General features: G+C 31.0%; 2 protein-coding genes and 1 long non-coding RNA gene across 3 annotated transcripts; 2 read left to right on the forward strand and 1 right to left on the reverse strand.

Annotated features, from left to right (window-relative positions):
* Window positions 1–7,025: 7,025 nt before the first annotated feature.
* LOC105960228 (uncharacterized) lies at window positions 7,026–8,666 on the forward strand. The gene is made up of 3 exons (XM_088826921.1): window positions 7,026–7,144; window positions 7,384–7,756; window positions 7,852–8,666. The coding sequence occupies exons 2-3, from the start codon at window positions 7,394–7,396 to the stop codon at window positions 8,452–8,454; spliced, it is 966 nt and encodes a 321-aa protein (XP_088683047.1). The 5' UTR covers window positions 7,026–7,144; window positions 7,384–7,393; the 3' UTR covers window positions 8,455–8,666.
* Window positions 8,667–8,746: 80 nt separating this feature from the next.
* On the reverse strand, window positions 8,747–9,876 carry LOC148766242 (uncharacterized). The gene is made up of 2 exons (XM_088826697.1): window positions 9,510–9,876; window positions 8,747–9,415 (listed from the first exon to the last, which is right to left on the reverse strand). The coding sequence occupies exons 1-2, from the start codon at window positions 9,852–9,854 to the stop codon at window positions 8,939–8,941; spliced, it is 822 nt and encodes a 273-aa protein (XP_088682823.1). The 5' UTR covers window positions 9,855–9,876; the 3' UTR covers window positions 8,747–8,938.
* Window positions 9,297–10,131, forward strand: LOC148766243 (uncharacterized). Its single transcript, XR_016034844.1, has 2 exons — window positions 9,297–9,391; window positions 9,821–10,131. It is a non-coding gene; the product is annotated as an uncharacterized LOC148766243 (long non-coding RNA).
* Window positions 10,132–22,382: the final 12,251 nt, after the last annotated feature.

The following is a 22,382-nucleotide window of genomic DNA, read 5'->3' on the forward strand; positions in this document are numbered from 1 at the left end:
TATAATATATTATCACGTCGAGCTGAAATTTAGATGGAGGAGTGAAAGTTGGAACGAAAATTTCAATTTTTGTCGAAAAATATCCGATTTCGCAACAACTTTTCTCATTCCGTTTTCTTTAAATTTCTGATGTTTTTGGATTGGAATTTGAATTATATATATGAAAAAAATTGGAATCTCTTCCACCGGCTTTTGACCTACATAACACTTCCACAGTCATCAACTAACAGGATTCTGATTTTCGATCCGATATATTTTTCAATATTAATTTTGAAAATTTCGAAATTTTAAAACTCATGTGATTTTTGAAAAATTTCCGAACTTCCGAAATGTATGGGACTTTTGGAATATAATTAGAATGTATTTTAGATTATAAAAATTTTGTAATTGAAATTGAAACTGTGTATTAGTAAAAAATCTGGAAGTTTTTTACAAAGACTAACTTCGATCCGTTTCAAGACATACTTTCCTTCATTTGTTAATTTAAATGTACACTTAATTTTATTTTGCATCCTTCAAAATGCACTATTTTGGTACTTTACATCCTCAAAATATATTAATAGTGTTTAGTATCTTCGTAATCAATAAATCATACATAATCCATCCCAACTCAATTTTAAAGTTAATTTAATATTTTTAGTGGTATCTTTTTAGGATGATAAATGTTAAATCAATTTTTTTATTCATACTATTTTGAAATTAGCTATAAAGTGTAAAAATAAAAATATATCTCATCAACATATTTAAAAGCTATGTCTTTTATCACAAAAATAAATATGGAAAAAAAATCCTTCCGCTATTTCGTTGTCAACGATCAAGTTATCTGAAAATATCTTAAAATTATATCTTTTATTTGTTCACACTTTATACGCTCGAAATTAGGTTGGAAGTTGAAGATAAAATAGCAATTTAATTTATTATTTTGCATCACTGAAAAAAATTACAAATAAAATATGAAATTGTCTTTATTATTCAATTCATAGTGCATTGTGAATGATTCATTGTGTTTTGAGGGGCAAAGTACTATTATTGTTTTTTCAAGAATACAGAGTCGCAAAATACTCTATTTCAAGGGGGCAAAGTGGAATTAAGCCAATGTACACCATACTAATTAAAGTAAGGCAAAAGAAAATTGTCAAATCTTTCAGAACAAATCAAAAGAACCTACCATGAGATCGTGCCAATCCGGCCTTAATCGCGCTTCAAACAGAAAAAAAATTGGGCGTCAAAACGACCTTCCTATCGAGATGCGCAAAGGCCACTCAAAATACGCGCGAATCGGTTGAAATTGGTCAAGAATTGCAACAACAATCGCTAGGGTTTTATGTTAGTCGAACTAGGTTTCGAGTTTTTTGTTTTTTTTTTTTAAATTTGAAGAGAAAAAATTAAGTTTGGGATCGGTTGTTGACAGCAATATTTATATATTTTTTTGTTCTGCTAAAAGAAACTACTTCGGTTTTTAAAAACACTAGGGTGGGCTTTCGTACATATCGCATCGTATGTCCGTTTCGTACAATATGGCGATATATTCCAATGTTTATGCAAGTACTGATTTGTATCTTAAATCGTTTCGTAATGGTGATATATACGATATTTGACTATGCTAATATGTAACTCTCGATAAATATTTATAAATTACTTTTAGTATATTTCTCAAGCAAAATCACTAATTGGAAACATTTTAACACTCAATTGATTTTTTTTTTATTTGTGTTCTTTTATTTGTAAATTGCATCTTAGAATTTTCAAATGATGCAAGTTTTGGAGGAAAAAAGTGACACGTGTGATACGGGCCATTCTAACTGGAACGAATAAACATGAACCCACAATGACCTAACTCGATATTACAAGAGAGGTCGTCAGACCACGATACCTCGGTGACGACATAAAAACACCATAGCTCGCAAGCCCAACACCAAAACGAAGAAAACGAGCCCAAAGCAATAAAGGCCCAAGATACGTGACTTGAGGGCAGGAAGAAACCCTAAAAAAGGAAACCTTGGAGGCCAATGTTTCATCATCTATAAATAGGGGAAGACATTATATTATTTATGGACATGCTTTTCATACGTACTTTACACCAACACACTCAAAAAACATTATACTGACTTGATCGTCGGAGCTTTCCCGCCGGGAAAACCTCCCGGCGTTGCAGGTCTTTTTCACCGGAATCCGGATCACACGCTTGGACTGAGAGAAGAAGCCCTACGGACCAAATCAACGTGTATTTCACGTCCACTAACCAAATTGAATAAGAAAATTGAAAGTCAAACTAATGGTAGACACAGCCACGTAGCAGGACGGGCTGGGCTGGCTCCAAGTTTTAGGGGAGTCGAAATTGACCCGTAGGGAGGTAGGTCCTGGTTCGAATCGAACTTTAAAAAAAAAAAAATTGTGCTTTGTTAATAATAAATTACAATTAAGAAAAAAAAAGTAAATTGAAACTTGATAGCACTTAAGCTTACCTTGAAATTTAGAAAAAAAAATAAAGAATTTAAAACAATAAACAATTTTTAACTTTAAATTATTATTGAAGAAATCATCTACGTTTAAATTGAAGCATTTTCTTTACACTTATTGCGCAGATGTGAAGCATTTTCTTTACACGTATTGCGCAGGTGTCGTAATGATTCAAATAAGATTAGTTCAATATCAGTATATTTAAACGTGTTTTCGGTCAATGGTGGCGTTTGTATTTTAGGGGAGTAGAATTCAATCGGATGCTTCTCTTGTACATATCGTAGTAATGAACCATAATCAATTGTGATTTCAAAATTGTAATATTTCTATACAAAAAATATTAGTACGCAACAAAGAATTTAGAAAGTAAAACATGAATAAATGTAAGAGACGTGCTGTTTCCACCCTCAAAAAATCTTATTTCACCACCAAATTAAATATATTTCCCATTTTACCCCTTTCTTCTTCTTTCACCTATATTTGTTTAACAATTTATAAATCATCTACCACTAAAATAAATAAAATATTTATAAAAAAAATCAGACCATTTTCATTGGAAATTTCACTCCCTACACCTAAAGTGAGTAATACTTTCGTCAGAGAAAACATTTTCGAAGGTCAAAAAGATTAGGAATTCACCTTTTTTAGAAATAATTTAAGATTGCTTGTACGGAAAGTCCTGAACCTCCTCCAAAATTTGTCAGTTTGGCTTAATATAATTTTGTTTTCTAAAAAAAAAAATTACATAATCTGTAGGCCATCGAAGTTTAAATATCTTGTAATAAATATTTCAATACAAAAAAAATTTAAAAAATTTAAAACATAAAATAAAATAGAAATAACTTAAAACACGTGAGTATGGCTGTGCACTGATCAGTTTTCACCACTAACTAACCCATTTTCGACCCATAATTTGTGACGGATAATCAACCATCAACCGACCCATTTAAGTTGGGTCGATAATCTCAACCAACCCATATATAGTTGGGTTGATAATGGTTTCCAATATGTCATAGAGTTGGTTAGTCGGGTAATATCGGCCAACAAACTTTACTTATTAATTTTATTATTTATTAATTTTATTTAAAATATTTAATATTTTTAATTTCAAATTTCTATTTTATATCACATTTATTTAATTTTTTAATATTGACCAAAATCCTAAAAGCTATAAATCTAACCTAAGTATCTATTTTGAACTATTTTAATTTTAAGACATATAGTCTAAATATTTGGACGATTATTATTTGTTGAACTATTTATGTTCAATATATATGCCCCGTAATGTTTTGAATTTTTTTATTTTGAATATTGTTGAACTAATCATATTTAATTTATAAAAGATATAGTGTTGTAACAACTAATAAAATATTAAATAAAATTAAAAAATATTTAGATGGATGACCCATTAACCAAACCATCAACCGACCCACTAAATTGGTTTTCAACCATCACCCAACCCATGTAAATTGGGTCGATAACGGTTTCCGATATTGACCAAAGTTGGTTGGATGGGTTGGGTTGGTTTTGTGACTGGTTTTTAACCAAACCAACCAACGCACAGCCCTACGCGTGAGGATTAACTGAATATAAAGGAAGGGTGGTGGATTATAAATTAGAGGGGTATTTATGACATTTTATAATCTTTGGTTGTGAATTGAGATACTTTGGAGGTGGAAATAGCACCACTCTAAACGTAATTATCGTGTAATATTTGTATTTTGTTTGGATTTCTTCGGTACGAGTTGTATTTCTCAAAATGAATAGAAAAACTTTTTACTGACATTTATAGAAAGATTGAAACGGTTTAGGCTTTGAGAAATAAACTAAATAAAATGAAAATTGTGAGAATGAATTCGTGAATATTGGGTTCAGGGTATTTATAAGTGGAAACAATAATTGAGACTCAAGAGATTTTTAAAAATTAAACATTTATATTTCAAAATTCAAACTTCAAAAACTTTTAAAATTCAGTCTTTCTTTTAGATTACACGGGTTGAACCGGAGTTTTTTACATTTTTCTATATTTAATATATATTTATTTGTTATTAGTGGAGATTTTTAGTAATAACAATAATGAATATGATAATAAATAATTTATTAAATATTATTTATATAACTATTATAATCATTTTACATTTTGATTTTGGAATATATAAAATTATATTTAATAAGATTTAAGTTGTTTTGACCGGATAGGTTTGTACTCTTAGGGCATCTTTGGTTTCTTGGAACCAGCTGGATTGACTGATTAATCCGACCGGATCTCGCATTAGGTATTGTGGACAGCTATCCGAGATTGATCCGTGGCTCGGTTTTCTATCCGCGAATCGTGTGATTTTTCATCCAGCCAGTAGAGGTCAGATTAGACAATCTGACTATAATTCAGATTCTTTTGCCATTACAATTGACTTTTATACCCTTTAAAAATCCAATAATTTACATACAAAAACCTGATATAAATACAATCTTTCTCCCCCAAAATAACTTTTTCTTACCCTAGTCTCGTAAGCTTTGCAGCAGTCAGCATTGTAAGTCTGTAAGAATTCATTTTTTCGTTTTTTCTAAAATTTGTTCATTTGGAATTCAAAATGTGAGTACTGATTCGTTGTTCATATAAATTAAAGACAGGAAGGCGGAGTAGAGAAACATTGTATCACCTGCACTTCTGGATATTATCATCTTGGCGGAAGATATTTTGAAGGTTTGTGTAAATTATGGTCTATAACCTAACCGACCCTCACTTGTTATTATAGGGCAGATCTTTTCACGGGTTAATCGATTTGTTTCGTTCGTCGATTATTGGCAGTTCCCCACATTAAAAACTTTCCATTGCTGTAATTATATGTATTTATACGTTTTTAATGTTTTAGGCTTTGAGGGTTGTTATTGAAGGAATATTGATTTTCAACCTCCTGTGTTCGAATCGTCCTCTACTCGTTTAGAAAGGTTAGTACCCTTTTGTTGGACTCTCTCGTATGTTACTTGTTTAGATGCACATGTTAATAGTCTATTTCAATGATTCGTCATTTTTTCGAACTTCAATTTAATGAGCCCTTGAAGTTATCTTGATAACTACTGTTATGCTTATGTGCAAAATTAGTTGGCAAATTTGATTGGGTTGTGATTAGTTGTTCTCTTTATGTGCATAATTAGTTGATTATCTAAAAGTAATATATACCGTAAGAATTTCCATTGCAAAGACTGAGTGTGTAGTCTGTATTCTTTTTTTTTTTTGACGAATACCCTTTTATTTGTTCTTTAATTTCAGTTTCATTCCATGGATGCCAATACGGACAAACATGTTGTTGTTGTCGTAGCGTTCCAATTAGTTGAGCAAATGAGAATGCTAATGGTTATGTATACACAACTTGTGAGATTAGTTAGACGTCGTCAACTTAGGATTCGAAATGGTACTGGTAGGTTCTACAGTCTTAAAAGTAAGATACCTCATCAAATTGATCACTTGTCCTACCTTGTTGGATGGAGTGACACTGTTTGCCGCCAAAATTTACGAATGAACACCGATACATTTTCTCGTTTGTGTTTTCTTCTTGAAAATGTTGGTGGTCTAGTTGCAACTAGAAATGTGTCTGTAGTTGAGCAAGTTGCTTTGTTCTTGCATGTCCTATCACATCACGAAAAAAATGTCATAATTCAAACAAATTATAGGAGGTCAGGTTACACAATTAGTATTCATTTTTCTCGTGTGTTGCACGCACTGTTAAAATTGCACAATGTAATGCTTGTTGCACCGGAGCCCGTTGTTGTGGATTGCGATCATGCGCGTTGGAAATATTTTCAGGTAGGTTTGCAGCAAATAAATGCATGTGAATTAAACCAATCAACAAGTTTATTTTATTTAACGCATTAATTTGTCATTTTTTAGGGGTGTTTAGGTGCATTAGATGGGTCATATGTTCCTGCTAGGGTACCACTAGTTGATAAGGCACGTTATAGAAATCGAAAGGGTACGGTTTCGATAAACGTTCTTGCTGTATGTGATGTAAACTTGAATTTCGTTTACCTGTTGAGTGGTTGGGAAGGCTCTGCTGCGGATAGTAGGATTCTACGTGATGCCGTTACTAGACCTGACGGTCTTCGTGTTCCAAATGGTACGAAATATCAATTCATAATTTATAATGTTATACAGTTGGACGAAAAAAAACCCGTAAACTAAATGCAATTTATTTCTAACTTTTCCAGGGCACTATTATTTGGTTGATAACGGATACACGAATGGGCCTGGATTTCTAGCACCGTATAGGGATACTAGGTATCATCTCCAAGAATTTGGTGTGGGTAGAAATGTGGTACGAAATTACAAAGAATATTTTAATCTGAAACATGCGAAAGCACGAAATGCAATAGAGCGAGCATTTGGCATATTAAAATCTAGATGGGGGATACTAAGAAGTCCGTCCTACTACCCGACTAAATTCCAAAGCCGAATAATTATGGCGTGTTGTCTTTTACACAACTTCATTCGCACGACAAACGATCATGACCCTGAGGAAGACGAGGTCCCCGAAGAAATTATTACACCAATAGATCGTAACCAGTATGGTTTTGTCCAAACTGTTGAGCCATCCCAAGAGTGGACTACTTGGCGTGATACAATAGCAAATAATATGTACAATGCACGGTTAAGAGGGGGTATACAGTGATGTATTATTCAAATTTAGTACGTATTGATTACCCAGCTACTTATGCTACTTTGTTTTTAGAAAAACTAATTTGTATTCTAAGTATTTTTTAAGATAATGTTTGTTATGTGAACTTATGTATTCTAAGTATTTTTTAAAATAATGTTTGTTATGTGAACTTGTCATCTTGCGACTGTCAATTTGTGATATATTTAAAAATACTTGTGTTCCACATATTTCTTGAATTGTATGATGTATATTTGTTTTTATCAATTAGGAAATAAATTATGGCAACCTCAATTTCTCAAAAGTCTAGTGGAAAAGGGAAGTCAGGTGGAAACATTACTCGTCGTTCTTGGTCCGGTAGTGAAGAGAATGCGTTAATAGTGGCACTTAAAGACATCGTATCCCGGGGATGGAAATGTGACAATGGCTTCAAAATGGGATACTTGGGTGTACTTGAACAACACATGGTGCAACGTTTTCCTAACACCGATCTTAGGGCTACACCACATATTGTGTCTAAAATACACGTGTGGAAGAAGCATTATGGCTCCTTGTCCACTATGCTCAATCGTTCCGGTTTTGGTTGGAATGATTCGGCCAACACAATTGACGTGGAAGATGAGTTGTGGGCTGAATACATTAAGGTATCCATACATTAAATTCCATGTTATGTATGTAATTTAGTGTTTACACATTTAATCAATGTCTTAATAATCGGATATGCTATTAAATTCAATAGAGTGATCCAAGTGCACGTGTAATGCGTTACAAAGCATGGCCCTTATACAACGATTGGGCTGCAATTTTTGGGAAAGATCGTGCAACCGGTGAGAATGCCGAAACACTACTTGAAGCGGTGAACAATCTCTCGAAGCAAGATACTGGTATAAGCGATGCATCAGGTGGGGGTGAGCATGTTCCATTTGTGATTGCAAATCCCAACGACGACGAATCAGAATACATGTCATCTATGCAAGGCGGATGCACATCTACCTTCAACCATAATAGCGGTGGAAAGCAGAAAACCCACAAACGCAAAAGAAACAATGATGAGCTAGATACTCGTATTGTTGACATGATGGCTGATATGACAAAATCCTTTGCCGAAACAAAGACGTGCCTTGGTGAATTGGCCCAAAGAATTGGATTCGAGCACGACGCCTTTATTGCACGGAAAAAAGTTTTGGAAGCGCTTTCACCCATGTCCAATTTATCCGTCGAAGATAAGATCAATGTGGCGAAAGCTGTGTGTAACAGCCCTCAGGAGTTGGATATCTTTTTTGGGCTCAAAGATGAGGAGAAAATTGTGATGGTTCAAATGATTCTCGAAGGCCGTTATTGATACTTCGGTTGTCACTAATTTAGAATATTTTCATTAGTATTAGTACTTGTATTTTGCATGACTGTCATGATTCAAAGTCTCTTAAGTTATTTATTTTTTAACTCCTAATTGCACTTGCTAATTAGTTGGAACTGTAATATTGTGTTTTTTTGGAACCCTTTATTTGTTTATAGGACCCTAATTTTGTCTTATTTGATATTGAAGCCCTTATAACACCAGTGGAATAAATTACATATGTAGTTTAATTAGTTTAATGACAGAGATAAACTTTTCACCAAATATTAAAAAAAAAAAATTAGAACACATCAAACCAACAAATATCACATGCTTAGACTAATCCACACACACAAAATGAAATGCTTACTACAGAAGGTGCAACAATTCAAAATACAAAATAACTTGCCGAATACGGAAAAAGCATGAACCGAAATCTAACCGTACTTAAAGCCGAGTCGGAAAAATTAGACTACATCACACATTAGTCCTAATGCTTGGGTTCGTTACGATCAACATTGCGGTGTGTGTCACCATTTTCGACCCATGGAACATTAGACCCTGATGAGCTTACACCAAAAAGGTTTGCAACATGCTTGTATGTTGGCATCAAAACATCTTTTGGTTTGAGAGGGCTCGGGGCCGCCGAAGTACGGCGGAATTTCGAATGAGCCGTGCTATTCTCCGTGTTCAAAGAGCCATCGGAATCGTAGTTGTGTGTGAGGTAGTCCCACACATTGAAGTTTAATGTACTCTCATCTGAAGAAATGTCTACAACCGTCTTTTCGGGCATGGATACCACAGGAGGCGCAGTTATGGGCTTAACCTCTTCGTCGTCTTCCGATGACAACACGATGACCTCTTCAACTTGCGGGTTAGCTTCAATAGCGGGTGGGGCGAAAATGGTTTGTAGATCTTCCCATTTGGAGTCACCGTATGTACGGTAAGCCCAAGCAAACGTGTGATCCTACATTTTCCCGAAATTATTTTGGGGTGAGTGAACAAAAAAAAACTATAGTATTTCGTTTTGACACATTTCTAAAAAAAATGAGAATTAATACCTTCAAAATTTGTTTCCATACATCATCCCCCGCGGTTACAACGTTAGTAGCTTGATCCCACTCCACCCCCGGTAGAATTAACATCCAACCAAATGTATCGTACCTCATTTCGAGAATGGTTATCTTCTTAAGAAAATATTTTGGAGAGAAGTGTTTGCCATGTTTTTTTTGGATAACGTTTTTTGCCATTCGGATGGAATCTCTCATTTTTTTTCCAACAATGAAATCCCCCAGACGAGCTTGGTAGGACAAAACTTGAATGAATGTATCATCCACCTTCTCATCCCAATTTAACTCATACATGAAATCAGCTTGGGAGAAGATGATGGATTTTTTGGCAGCCATACAATGATATGGGGAGGAGGAATGCAGAAGCAAATTGTATATGTTTGTGGCTTGGGAAAGTCATTTGAAGTTCATCTATGTATAGGCAATAACGGAGTACTGTACTTCATTTTCTTCCCAATAACAATGATGATTTTTGTGAAATATGTTACTTTGCGTGGGAATATATCATTTGGCAGCAAAAAAGAATATTGTGGTGCAGAAAAAGCACAATATTCTCTACATAACCACTGTAATTACAGAATCTGCCCCTGCAAAAATAAAGAAATTTCAGTGAGGACATGGTTGAGGGTAAAAAACACAATATTCTCCACATAATCTGATTTCTGGTGTGTGTATGATTTTTGTGTTTTTTTCCAGTTGTGGTAGTTTTGGAGTGTTGGTTGTTGGTGCGCACTCTGAGTTGCAGAAACTGTGTGTGAAATGGTGAATAGATTTGGCTTATATGCCTTCTGATAGTGAACTAGCTGTCTAGCAATTTTATATTCTAAAACATTGCTGTGTATTGCTGGATTTTTTTTACTAAACAATAGTAATAATTTGGTTTATGTGTCATAATTGCATATTAGACCAACAATTACTTATTAATAGTGGTTACACATAATTTAGTAGTTGCATTTTGGTACAACATAATATTATTGGTCAAATCTTCAACCCCATTTTTTTTAATATATTTTGAGGGCAGAAACGGTAAATTCCATAGATATCCATTGATATCTTGCAAACCTAAGTTGAAACTGATTCTGGATTCAGCACAATCCATTTGTGTTAATCTGCAATACATAACATGATATTAGACTATTTTTCACTGATCCAAACAGTGTAATCCGGATATGCTTCCAATCCCATCTTAAAAACCAAAAGGCCCCTTATAATACATACAAAGGTCACCATAGATGACATTTTGATTTAGTATAGGTCAACTTTTGGCGCTGATATTAATTGAAGTGGTCACACGATAAACCATTTGAACAAACAAATCTAGACTAATTTATCCACAAATTGGTATATATAACCAGTATTACAGCAATACAAAAGAAGAGAAATAATGGTGTTCCATTTTTAAGAAGTGGTTACACGATGAATTATTTGTACAACCAAATCTAGATCTATGAATTTTCATTCTAACAGCACTCTAGATCCTGATACCAATAGAAATAAATCAATGCCACCAAATACATGATGAAAACAAGAAAAAATACGCCACAACGCAAAATAAGCATAAAACATAAGTTTCAAAAAAATTATCCACAAATTGGTATATATAAACAGTATTGAAAACAATACGAAAGAAGAGAAATAATGGTGTTCCCTTTATATAGAGTGGTCACACGATGAACCCTTTTTGTACAAACAAATATACACACCCTGAATTTTAAATTTTAACTGCACTCTACAAATTGTAGAGAATAACTCAAATAGACTCCAAGTCTGAAAAAAAAAAAAAAAAAACAAAACAAAACAAAAACTAGTGATCTATATCGATGACTAATTATGAGACTAATTCAGCAAAAGAGCTTGTAGCTGAGCTGAAAAATGCAATTTCGGAGGATGATGCAGCATAACAGCTACCTAGCTAGAGTCAACCCAAAAAAAAGAAAATATACAAAGGTAATATCCATAATTGAAATTACTTTTATTTATTTAAGCATACATAATTTTGTTTTTCACTCTCAGAAATCAAAGTATCTTGTTGTTGCTCTGGCTTCAGTGTCGTGCCACCCAACTACATGATCGTGTCATTTGGTTTTCAGCCGATTGACAAAAAAAAAATGTAAGGGTTTACCTCCAGGGTCAAAAGGGATTTCACCTCATTGGTGGGATTCGACCAAGCTAGGGCTACAGCTCCGTTATTGATATTGTGCAGCAAGGATTGGCGAATCCAATGGAGCCAATTGAAGTTTACGTGAGTCACCCTCCAGGTTATACCAAATACCCTTCAAATTGAAAATATCTATGAAATGGATAGACTGCATATGAGTTTAAGTTATTATGCCAATCAATTGGAAATATATTCTGAAACACCATATGATGTTTATCAGCAAAACGATAATGTGAACTAACCGGTTGAGAGGGTATACGACCTAGACCAGTGATTTCTAGAAAAAAAATAGGGAGACTGGAATATTTTTTATACTCTATATATTAATATCATTATAAGTACTAGTTAAACTAAATGTTAGTTATAGTTGTCTATGCAGAAAGTTTCTTAATATTAATTTATATGTATTAATTTATAACAAATTTTCTAAATTTAATATACTTTATTTGTCATTAGTGGAAATTTTTAATATTATAATAATGAATATGACAATTAATAATGTATTAAACATTATTTATATAACTATTATAATCATTTTACACTTTGATTTTGGATTATATAAAACTAGTTCTTCACCCGTGCGTTGCACGGAGGTCAGTTTTAAAATGAGAAAAATAATAATATGTAAACGACTATCTCTTTATAACAACATCAATTCAAGTAAAATAAAATGGAAGGAAATAAAAAAAATAACCATAAACTTTATCTCTTAATTCAGAGTTTTAACATATAAAATTAAATTAAATATTCCAAAGAAGAAAACGTGAAGCGCGCAAACACGATATAAAGATTAAGTGAAATCATTTAAAATATATGGTATAACTCTATTTCGAGGAATGCAACCTACTACACAATGTATTAAACATTAAAGAACATAATATTAGTACTGACACTAATAATGTATTAAACATTATTTGTATAACTATTATAATCATTTTACACTTTGATTTTGGATTATATAAAATTATAGTTAGTAACATTTCACTAAATTATTTTACCGGGATGGTTTGTACTCTACAAATACATCGAGACACTTACTACTTTAGACTTTTTCTTGGAATCATTTTGTTTTTCTATTTTCTAGCTCAAATGTGTTATTTTGACTTAATTTCATATATTTGATCAATTCTATATATTTGATTTGATCATTTAACTAATGTGGAAAAAAAGAGTATATTTTGTGGATTATCTGTAAAGTTCGTATTCAATTAATCTAGTGTTTGCAAACTCTGCTATTTTAGATTAAAATTGATGGTGAAGTTCTGGTTTTGACAGTGAATTTTAAAAAGAATGGTAGAAATTGCCAGAATATTGAGTATTTGAAAAAATTACGACATCAAACTCTCAAAATTAGATGTGAACTTCTAAAATTGATGGGCTTCTTTAATTCAATAGAAGATATTTGATAATTTTTGTATAATAACAATAAGATATGAATATTATAACGAAACATGGTAAAGAATGTTACTTTGAATATTACATGAAGTTGGTACCAAATTTATGTATATAGCTTAAAATTGACAACAAAGTTTTTAAATTGACAATGAGAAATAGCATTGAGCTTTTTAAATTTTGTGTGAACTTAGGGCGCATAGTGCACGCTGCATGTGCACTGCTCCAAGCACTTTCAGTTGGTATTTCTATAAAAAAAAAAATCACGGCGAAGGATTTTTAGGCTACGAAAATATTATGTGTCCTCATTTCTAGTGATTTTACATACAAGGAACTATAATAAATTGTTCCTCTTGTTTAAATGGTTCGAATGGTCCGAAGCTGCAGAGATTGAATTAATAAATTAGTAGACTTAGATTGAGTCAAATTAATCGAATGATCACATTAAATGAGTTGGGTGGACACCAAAAAAGTTGTCCAAAAAATTGTTATTTTTTTTAGAGAGCAGGAACCTTAAAGCTCGAACTTACTCACTCAATTGGGCAGATGTTCATGTCAGCACGTCCATACGTTTTCAACCTTCACTTCGAGCGCTTGAACCTTAACTTTGAACCTTAACCATATAGGTCTTATTAGGGAAGCGATAAAGTGGACCTACTTGTTCAAAGAGTATGCGAGAAACATCACCTATGCCCGCAATTTCTAGAAAAAAACAGGGGAGGGGGCCAATATTTTTATATACCCTATATATTAATATTATAATTATTATTATTAGTTTAACTAAATATCAGTTATTGTTGTCCCTGCATAAAGGTTTTTTTTTCAAAATCAAAAGGTTAATTGAGTCTAACCTTTAATCAATTGTTATTAACCAAAAAAAAAATTGTTATGTTGTCATTCAAAATAGACTAGTCCACTTTATCGCTTCCCTAATAAGACCTTTTTGGTTAAGGTTCAAAGTTATAGGCTTATAATAAAAAATAAAAAAAAATAAAAAAAGAAGTAATTAGTAGTATGATAAGTAAGACTGCAATTCATATAGTAAGAAGAATAATTTCTCAATGATATAAAATATATTAAAATTGCACAATTCTAAGAGTCATAATTATTTGACATAGTTAATATATTTGTTCCATGATTTTTATAATAAGAGAAGGAAAAATCATTTGATGTGAACGAAGATAAAAATATTAGATCAAATATTATATTTATATGACATGTTTGTTAAAAATAATATGTTCTATCTGACGTATTATTAAAAAATTGAGAAAACTTGGTTCGAATATTGAATTTGAATACAAGGGTTTGGACTTTAAAAGAGGTTTTGTCAATGATTTCAATTAATCACTTGAAAATAAAATAACTCTAAAAAAAACCCTGAAAATGAACTTTTGGAACTTCCGATTCTTCTCTAGGAACACGACGTCGTTTCGTCGAGTAAATTGTGGGTTGTTTGCTTACTTTGACATTCAACCACCTTTTAAAATTAAAATTAATACTCCTTTATATTGGAAAATCCATATGTGATTATATCATGTGGTGTTTGGACTAGATTGATTTGGATTTAAGGACATCATTTTGGGGTATGGTTTCAAATACAATAAATAAATAATACATAGATAACTCTTTTGGGGTTATGGATATTTGATTAATTTGAATTAGATTGAAATAGATTATTTAATTATATTTACTTAGTGGTGTTTGCAAAAGTCTATTTAAAGGTATAAGTTAGAAATTTTGGGTTTAGTTGGTTTTAACTTTTAAGTGCATATTTCTAGAAGTTGGAATTGTCTTCATTTTTGATGGAAAATCAACTTAAATTGAACAGTTTGGTCCAAGAATATTTTAAAAAGTTATAGTTTAAAGTTGTTTATCGTTAAAAAAAATGCAAAAGTTTATTTTTCAAACACCTAAAAATAGATTATGAGCAAAAAAAAAAAAGCTCATAATCTATTTGTAATAACTAGGGGTGAAAATCGGAAGGAATTTCCGAATTCCGCCAATTCCAATCGAAAAATATCATTTGGAATTATATTTTTCATTTCGATTTCCGAAGTTCCGATTTCCATTTTTTCCGAATTTATTTTGAATGCAATTGGAATGGTATATATAATTACCAGAAATTCCGATTTCCGATCCGATTTTAGTTCTGAATATTTCTATCGTTTTTTAAAATATTTAATATATTTTTATGATATATTTTGTAGTTCTATAATATAACTTATGTTATATTTATATGAAAATTATAAGGGTCTTTCTAGGGTGAGACTACATGTGTTCTAAACTTATATGAGATATGTATTAATCACCATTAATTTTCTAAGATTAAATCTGGACCCTAGGAAAATAACATGACTTATGTTCTAAAAAATGAAGTATTTTACCAAATTATCCTTCGATTATTTTTTTTATTAAATTAATATAAAATTGATTAACATTGAATTGTCTAATTTACCCCCTACTATATTTTGATCAAATAGTTAACTTACATTCATTGTGACAGAGTTTTGATAAATAATCGAAAAAAATGCATTCATTAGGGATTGAACTTGTGACATCTTAACACATTAGCCATCCAAGCACATTAACTTATTATGATATATTTAACCATAATTGTATAAATACTATTAATTAAAATATTAATTGCAAAATTTATTATTATTAAATGATATTAAATAAATTATTAACAAATTTAATATAATAAAGTTTGAAAAATATAAAGAATTGCAGTTCAATACGCCAAACATCCATCGTTAATTATATAATATTAGAAATATTAATAAACTCCACCATTTAAAAATGCAAAGAATGCTCAAGTAAATATAAAAAAAATGCATAACTTAATTCAAACTCACTTATATTATTAAATCGATAGTGTGACAAATCCAAAAGAAAAATAAAATAATATATTTATTTAGAAGAAGAAAAAATTATAACTCATTCCAATTAGTAGTTTTCTTTCTTTAAAATAAAATTATATACTACAAATACTATATTGTAAATTTTGTTTTAATATTTAATTTAATCAAATAGTAAGATTTGAATCGATTAAGTTCAAATCCTTTCAATTAGTAAACATTATTCAAATATTTGAATCGGTTGCTTAACTATTGACATAGCGTGTTACATAATTGATTTAACTATTTATAAGTAATGTCTAATATCTTTTTAATTCAACTTTGTCAGAAAAAATAATAAATTTAATCGAGGAATGAGTCTGACCGCAGAAAGTACTTCATCTCCTAACACATGTAAGAACCTAATAGTAAATCGTTATATTTTATCAAAGCGTAATATTTGAACCAGTTAAGCTCAAGTCCTTTATATTAAAGTTTACTATCCTTTTAATTCAATTTTAACAAAAAAATAATAATTTAATTCGTAAAATCGTAAGAATCAAATTGTAAATCGTAAGATTTAATCTAATCATGAACCGATTAAGTCTTACGATTTTAACGAATTAAATATTATTATTTTTTATGATAAAATTTAAAAAAATATACTAAACTTTAACTATACATAGTTTGATTAATACGCTATTGTAAATTATTGAGTTTAACCGATTCAAATATTTGAAAATTGTCTACGAATTGAAATGAGTTGAGCTTAATCGATCAAATCTTTGAATATTGTTTTTGAATTGAAAACACATGAGTTTAATTGATTCAAATATTACGATTTAATTAAATCTTACAATTTACGATTCAATTCAAACTTCAAATTCTTTCGAAATTCATTTTTAAATTACACGAGTTGATCGATCAGCATTTCCTTAGATTTTTAAATTATATTATATAAAGATTTGTTAGTATGGGATATTTTTAATATATAATAATAATTATATGAGAATTAATAATTTAGTTAACATTATTTATATAGGTTTTATAACCATTATAAATTGTAGCTTTGTGATATATATCCGTATTGTTAGTTTATTGTCAATTATGTATTGTGTCTTAATGGTAAGTATTCTTGAATGTTTTTAGATGGTCACAAGTTCGAATTTGGTTGATGCAATTTTGAATGGGTGGTTTAATGATTTTTATGAATAATGATATAATTGACTTTATAAATTTTAATTCAGCAATAAATATATATATTTAAAATTGCATTAAAATAGAGAGGGTAAAATTGACATTTCATTAATAATTTATAATTGCCGATTTTTTTAAAATAATATTTGTACAAAGGGTATTTGCGACAATACATAAATGAGGAAAAAATAGGTTTTTTTGCTGGGACACGTGTCGCAATTTGAAGGGGGTATCTCATATAAGTTTAGAACATAGGATCTCATGGTACAAACACCCAAATTATAAATGGAAGGGTCAAGTAAATTAAAACCTTAGAAAAGATTAATTAGTATCAGAAATTTATGTTGCATTTTTCCTTATAAGAAAGTATATGTTTCAATTTGTTGTTCCTACATGTGTTTTTATTTATTGCGTTGGTCGAACTATCTTTTGAATTTTCTTACAATTTCTTACAAAATTTCAAAAAAGATGGAAAAAATAAATTTTCACTGTAACTGAATTTGGAAAAAAATAAATTATAAACTAATGTACTTTCAGAAAATTGCGAAATTCCAACGATTAGAGGTATTCCGAAATTGGAATGAATTTTTTGCATTCCGATTATTTTGGAACGGAAATTGACACATTTTTTACTTTCGAGAAAATCATTTTCGATCGATTCCGTCCTATTTCCATCCTAGTAATAACTTTTGCAAACACTGACCTAGGAAGATGTTCGGTATCTTTGATTAGACCATATATTAAATTTGTTAAATTTTAGTATTGTATGTAATTTAATTTATCAATAAAATATTTTACTTAGCAAAATTACAATGAGTATTGACAATAAAATTGTGTTTTTCTTTTTTCAGTCACCACTCACCCCCACAAAATTAATTATAGGGAGGAGAAATACTAATTTAATGAAATAGTAGTATTTAACTGAATGTTTGAACTTTTTAGTGAATTTGAGTAAGTACGAACCTTGTCAACCGATCGTCCTATTAACCCCTACTATTAGCCAATAAAAAATAAATGTGGTAACCGAATGACTAAATCGGGGAAATTAGATGCTACATACGTTACTTACATTTTGTGGATTTGAACCAAATCCACTTATAATCACATTTTGTGGATTTGAACCAGATCTACTTATGATCACACACGTATGTGTTCTTGGTAGATGGTTATTTAATAACCAAGTGTATCATTTAATTTTTCTTTTTATTGTTCAATGAACTACTTCAAACAATTCCAGGTAACATTTCGATGGAATGACTTAAACTTTTAACTTCACATCAACAAATCTTTGATCTTATTTGAAATAATTAATTCTACAATGGACTCAAATTATTGGCTCTTATTTGAACTATCTTTTCATTTTTTTGGTGACTTTGAATTCCACTTAATACCTCAAAAAAAATCCACTTAATAAAACGTAGATGCGTTTTTTTATTTTTTTCCATTAATTTATAACTTATACTTAAAAAAAATATTAATTTATGTAGTACGAAAACTTCACTTATAAGAATTAAATGATCTAATTTTAACACAAGTTTAGACATGCATGTTTATGCCGACAAGCAATTATCACGGCGCATCGTTTTCATTGGAGCTCCATTATATTTGAGGGAGATTGTCTACAGGTTATGGACGCTCTTTGTTGCGGAGATCATTCCCTCACACCGTTTGGTGCAATTGTTGATGAATGCCTGTTCCTTGCTAGGTCATTTATTTCTTGTTCTTTTAGTTTTATTAAGAGACAAGGGAACCAACTTGCTCATGTTCTTGCTTCTCTTACTGTTTCGTTATGTGGCCTCGGGTGCCTAATAAAATAAACTCTTTCCTCAAAAAAAAATAGAGAAAATAATCTAATAGATACAAGTGGTGGATAAAATCTCAGCAGAAATAAAACCAAACTTTTATTAAATAAGAAAAAAATTGTAGCTCTGAAAAAAACAAATTAAAATTCTAGCTACCAACATATTATATTAACTGAATATATAATTGCAAAATTAAATAAATCATGAAAAACACAATATCTATCTTAGTTCCTTGAAGCTGGCTGAAGATCAGACACTGACACCGAAGTTTGAACTTCTTCGTTGGCTGAAGCCGTTTTCGTCGAGAATCTATCAATCATCTACATAATTCACGACATTAATTAGTAAGAAATTTTTATAATTTTCAAAATATAGAAATTAATTGAAAATAAAAGAAAAAATAGAAAATTAATGTAAATTAAAAAATATAAATATATATATATATATATATATATAAATACCCTGTGCCACGACAATTTGAAGCAATCCTTGTGCTCTTTCATGGGAGTGTTGACAAAACCATCAAAGCGATTCTTTAAGTTGTCAACAAAGCTTCCACTTTTATCATATGGTTTCTTTGAACAGGAATTTGTGGTCGATACGGCGTCGTTCTGATGATCCATGTTATATAACGAATAGAGAGAGAGTAGAGAGTAGAGAGAGAGAGAGTAGAGAGAGAGAGAGGGGTTGGTTTTGGAGTTATATGTATAATATGGTGGAGGGGATATATATATACACAGTTTTATGGACTTGCTTCGCAAGAAAATAAGGGTCTTGGACTCTTGGCTTGGGAAAAAAGTTTTTTTTTTTTAATTGAATAAAGAAATAAAATCCTATTGTCTTGAGAAAAAAGTTAAGTCCTATAACGTGTTGTTGCGCTTTTTTTTTTTTTTTTTAATTTTTATTATATATAGGTATATTACGGTCACCTCCCTGAGATAAGGTCATATTACGAAAAAAACTCACATTGTTTGAATATTTACAAACATCCCCTTAACTATGAGTCTTCTTATATGTCCATCATTATTTTTCAAATTCAACATATTTTTTTAGATTATGTGAAATATTCTCAAGTTTGTACTCGTTTTGTGCAAAAATATAGTTTTAGATGCACCACAATCTGATATTTACAAGTCAAGAGACTCATCTTATGATCATCTTGTTTAACAAAATGTGGAGTTCGAATGAGGTAAATCGAGCACAAACTAGAGAACATTCCTAATAATCTAGAAAATTCCAGTAAATTTGGCACTTCAAAGGTGGATGTGTAAGAAGGTTCCTTTATATATATTGTGTATACAGTATTTTTGGTGAATTGCATTTTGCACCTTGAAAATAATATGGATTCGCAATTTACACCGTCAAATTCTAAAAATGGCAAAGTTCACCCTCAAATTGTATATCTCATCACAAAATGCACCATTCATCTATTTTTGTGAGATTTTAACTAAAAGATCGTCAATTTATCGCAATATTTTAATTTTTAAAGCAATCGTCTTTCCGGGTTTTTTTGGGTCATATTTTTTTAAGTTTTGTCAAACTACTATTTCATTTGATAAACAATGTTCAAAACACGAAGAAATTTCTTATTGACATTTTTTTCTAGATCGAACTCGAAATTATTAAATATTCTTGAAGAAAAATAATCAAATTTTTATTTTAAAAAAATATGAAAAAAATTGTAGTTTCTCACTAATAAAAAAACATATAGATAATTAACATTATGCATGAAAATACATAAAATTAAGTTGAACTTTGCGGATTTAAATCTTAGTAAAATGATTGACCTCGAATAAATGTTTTTTTTTTTTTTGAAATATAATTAAGGGTAAATTACGGCGCTCTCAACTATGAATTTTCTTACACATCCACCATTTCGATGTCTAATTCAGTGGAATCTTCCAAATTATGTCGAATATTTTTCAGTTTGTACATGTTTTACCTCATTCAAACTTCACATTTTGAAACAAGATGATCATAAGATGTGTCTCTAGACTTATAAATATCAAATTGTGGTGCTTCAGAAACAACAATTTTCCACAAAAACGAGTACAAACTAGAGAACATTCCACGAATTGTAGAGGATTACGTTGAATTTGACACCATAAGATTGAGACGTCTAAGAAGATTCATTGTTGAGAAAGATGGTCGTAATTACCCAAACACAATTTTCATTTCGTAATTTGACATTACTTCAGTGGCCGACCCTAATTTACCCGATTATTAAAGGGGAAACTACAGATAAATCCCTAATCCAAAACTCAAAACACAGATCAGTCCCTAGGTAGTTTCCCCAAGCAATTCAGTCCCTATTCACGCGTCTGACATGCAGATCAGTCCCTAATGTGAATTTTATATATTTTATTATATTTTCTCTTCACTCTCACCCTTTTCTCTCTCCTGCTTTTCTCTCTCCTGCTTTTCTCTCTCTTCATCTTCTCTTTCTTTCTTCTCTCTCTTCATTTCTATCTGCTCTCTTTCTTCTCTATTTCTTCTCCATTTCTCTCCTCTGGTTTCCTCTTTTTCCGGCGAAAAAATCACTGTAAAACCCACCCACCCCACAATGGCTACAAATGATGTATCTAATGATGCACCCACTGTGATTCTTGGAAGTTGTCGATACAAAAATCAACTTCACATTATTTCCATAAAAAGTAATTCGAGCATAATGGAGATATATGGTGCTATTATCAACAAATGGAATCATATCCATCCAGATGCACTGATCCTCCAATACTTGGCTCATCGGGAAAGATTGTATGTGACATTGGGCAGTGATGAAGATGTGGAGAATATGGTTGCATTGCATCTGATAATGAAGATGAGTGTGGTCGACATTGTCGTGATCCGCAAAGATGAAGCTAATTCGCGTGGAAAGAGGGTTCGCACCGATGGCTGGTAGGTCTCCATCTTTTTCTGTACTGCTGAAATGCATTTCTTTATGGTTGTTAATTATTGTGTGATACATAGTATAAAATATGGCACATAATAGTATCATGCTAATATAAATATGGTATGGATGTATGGTACTTACAGTACGTAACCTTCATCTGAGTAGTATGGGTGATAGGTAAATTTGGTACTGCTGGTTGGAAAACATAGTATCATATAATGAGGAAGATAATACGTAACCTTCATCTGAATAGTATGGGTGATAGGTAAATTTGGTACTGTTGGTGGGAAAACATAGTATCATATAATGGGGAAGATAGTACGCAACCTTCATCTGAATAGTATGGGTTTAATTGATGGATGGAGACATTGCATCCGTGGGTTTAATTGGAAATTCAATTGATGCATGGAGACATTGCATCCGTGGGGAGAATCAGTTTTTTAAAGATCCTGATGATTTTCGGCATATGCTGAAAAACTATTCTATTGCTAATAATCGATCATTTAAGTACATGAAAAATGATCAACAAAAGATCATAGCAGTATGCATTGACGAAAACTGCAAATGGAGGGTTTATGCATCATT

This window comes from Erythranthe guttata, chromosome 12 (genome assembly GCF_056151865.1).
Source record: "Erythranthe guttata isolate IM_541 chromosome 12, IM_541, whole genome shotgun sequence".
Lineage (NCBI taxonomy): Eukaryota > Viridiplantae > Streptophyta > Magnoliopsida > Lamiales > Phrymaceae > Erythranthe > Erythranthe guttata.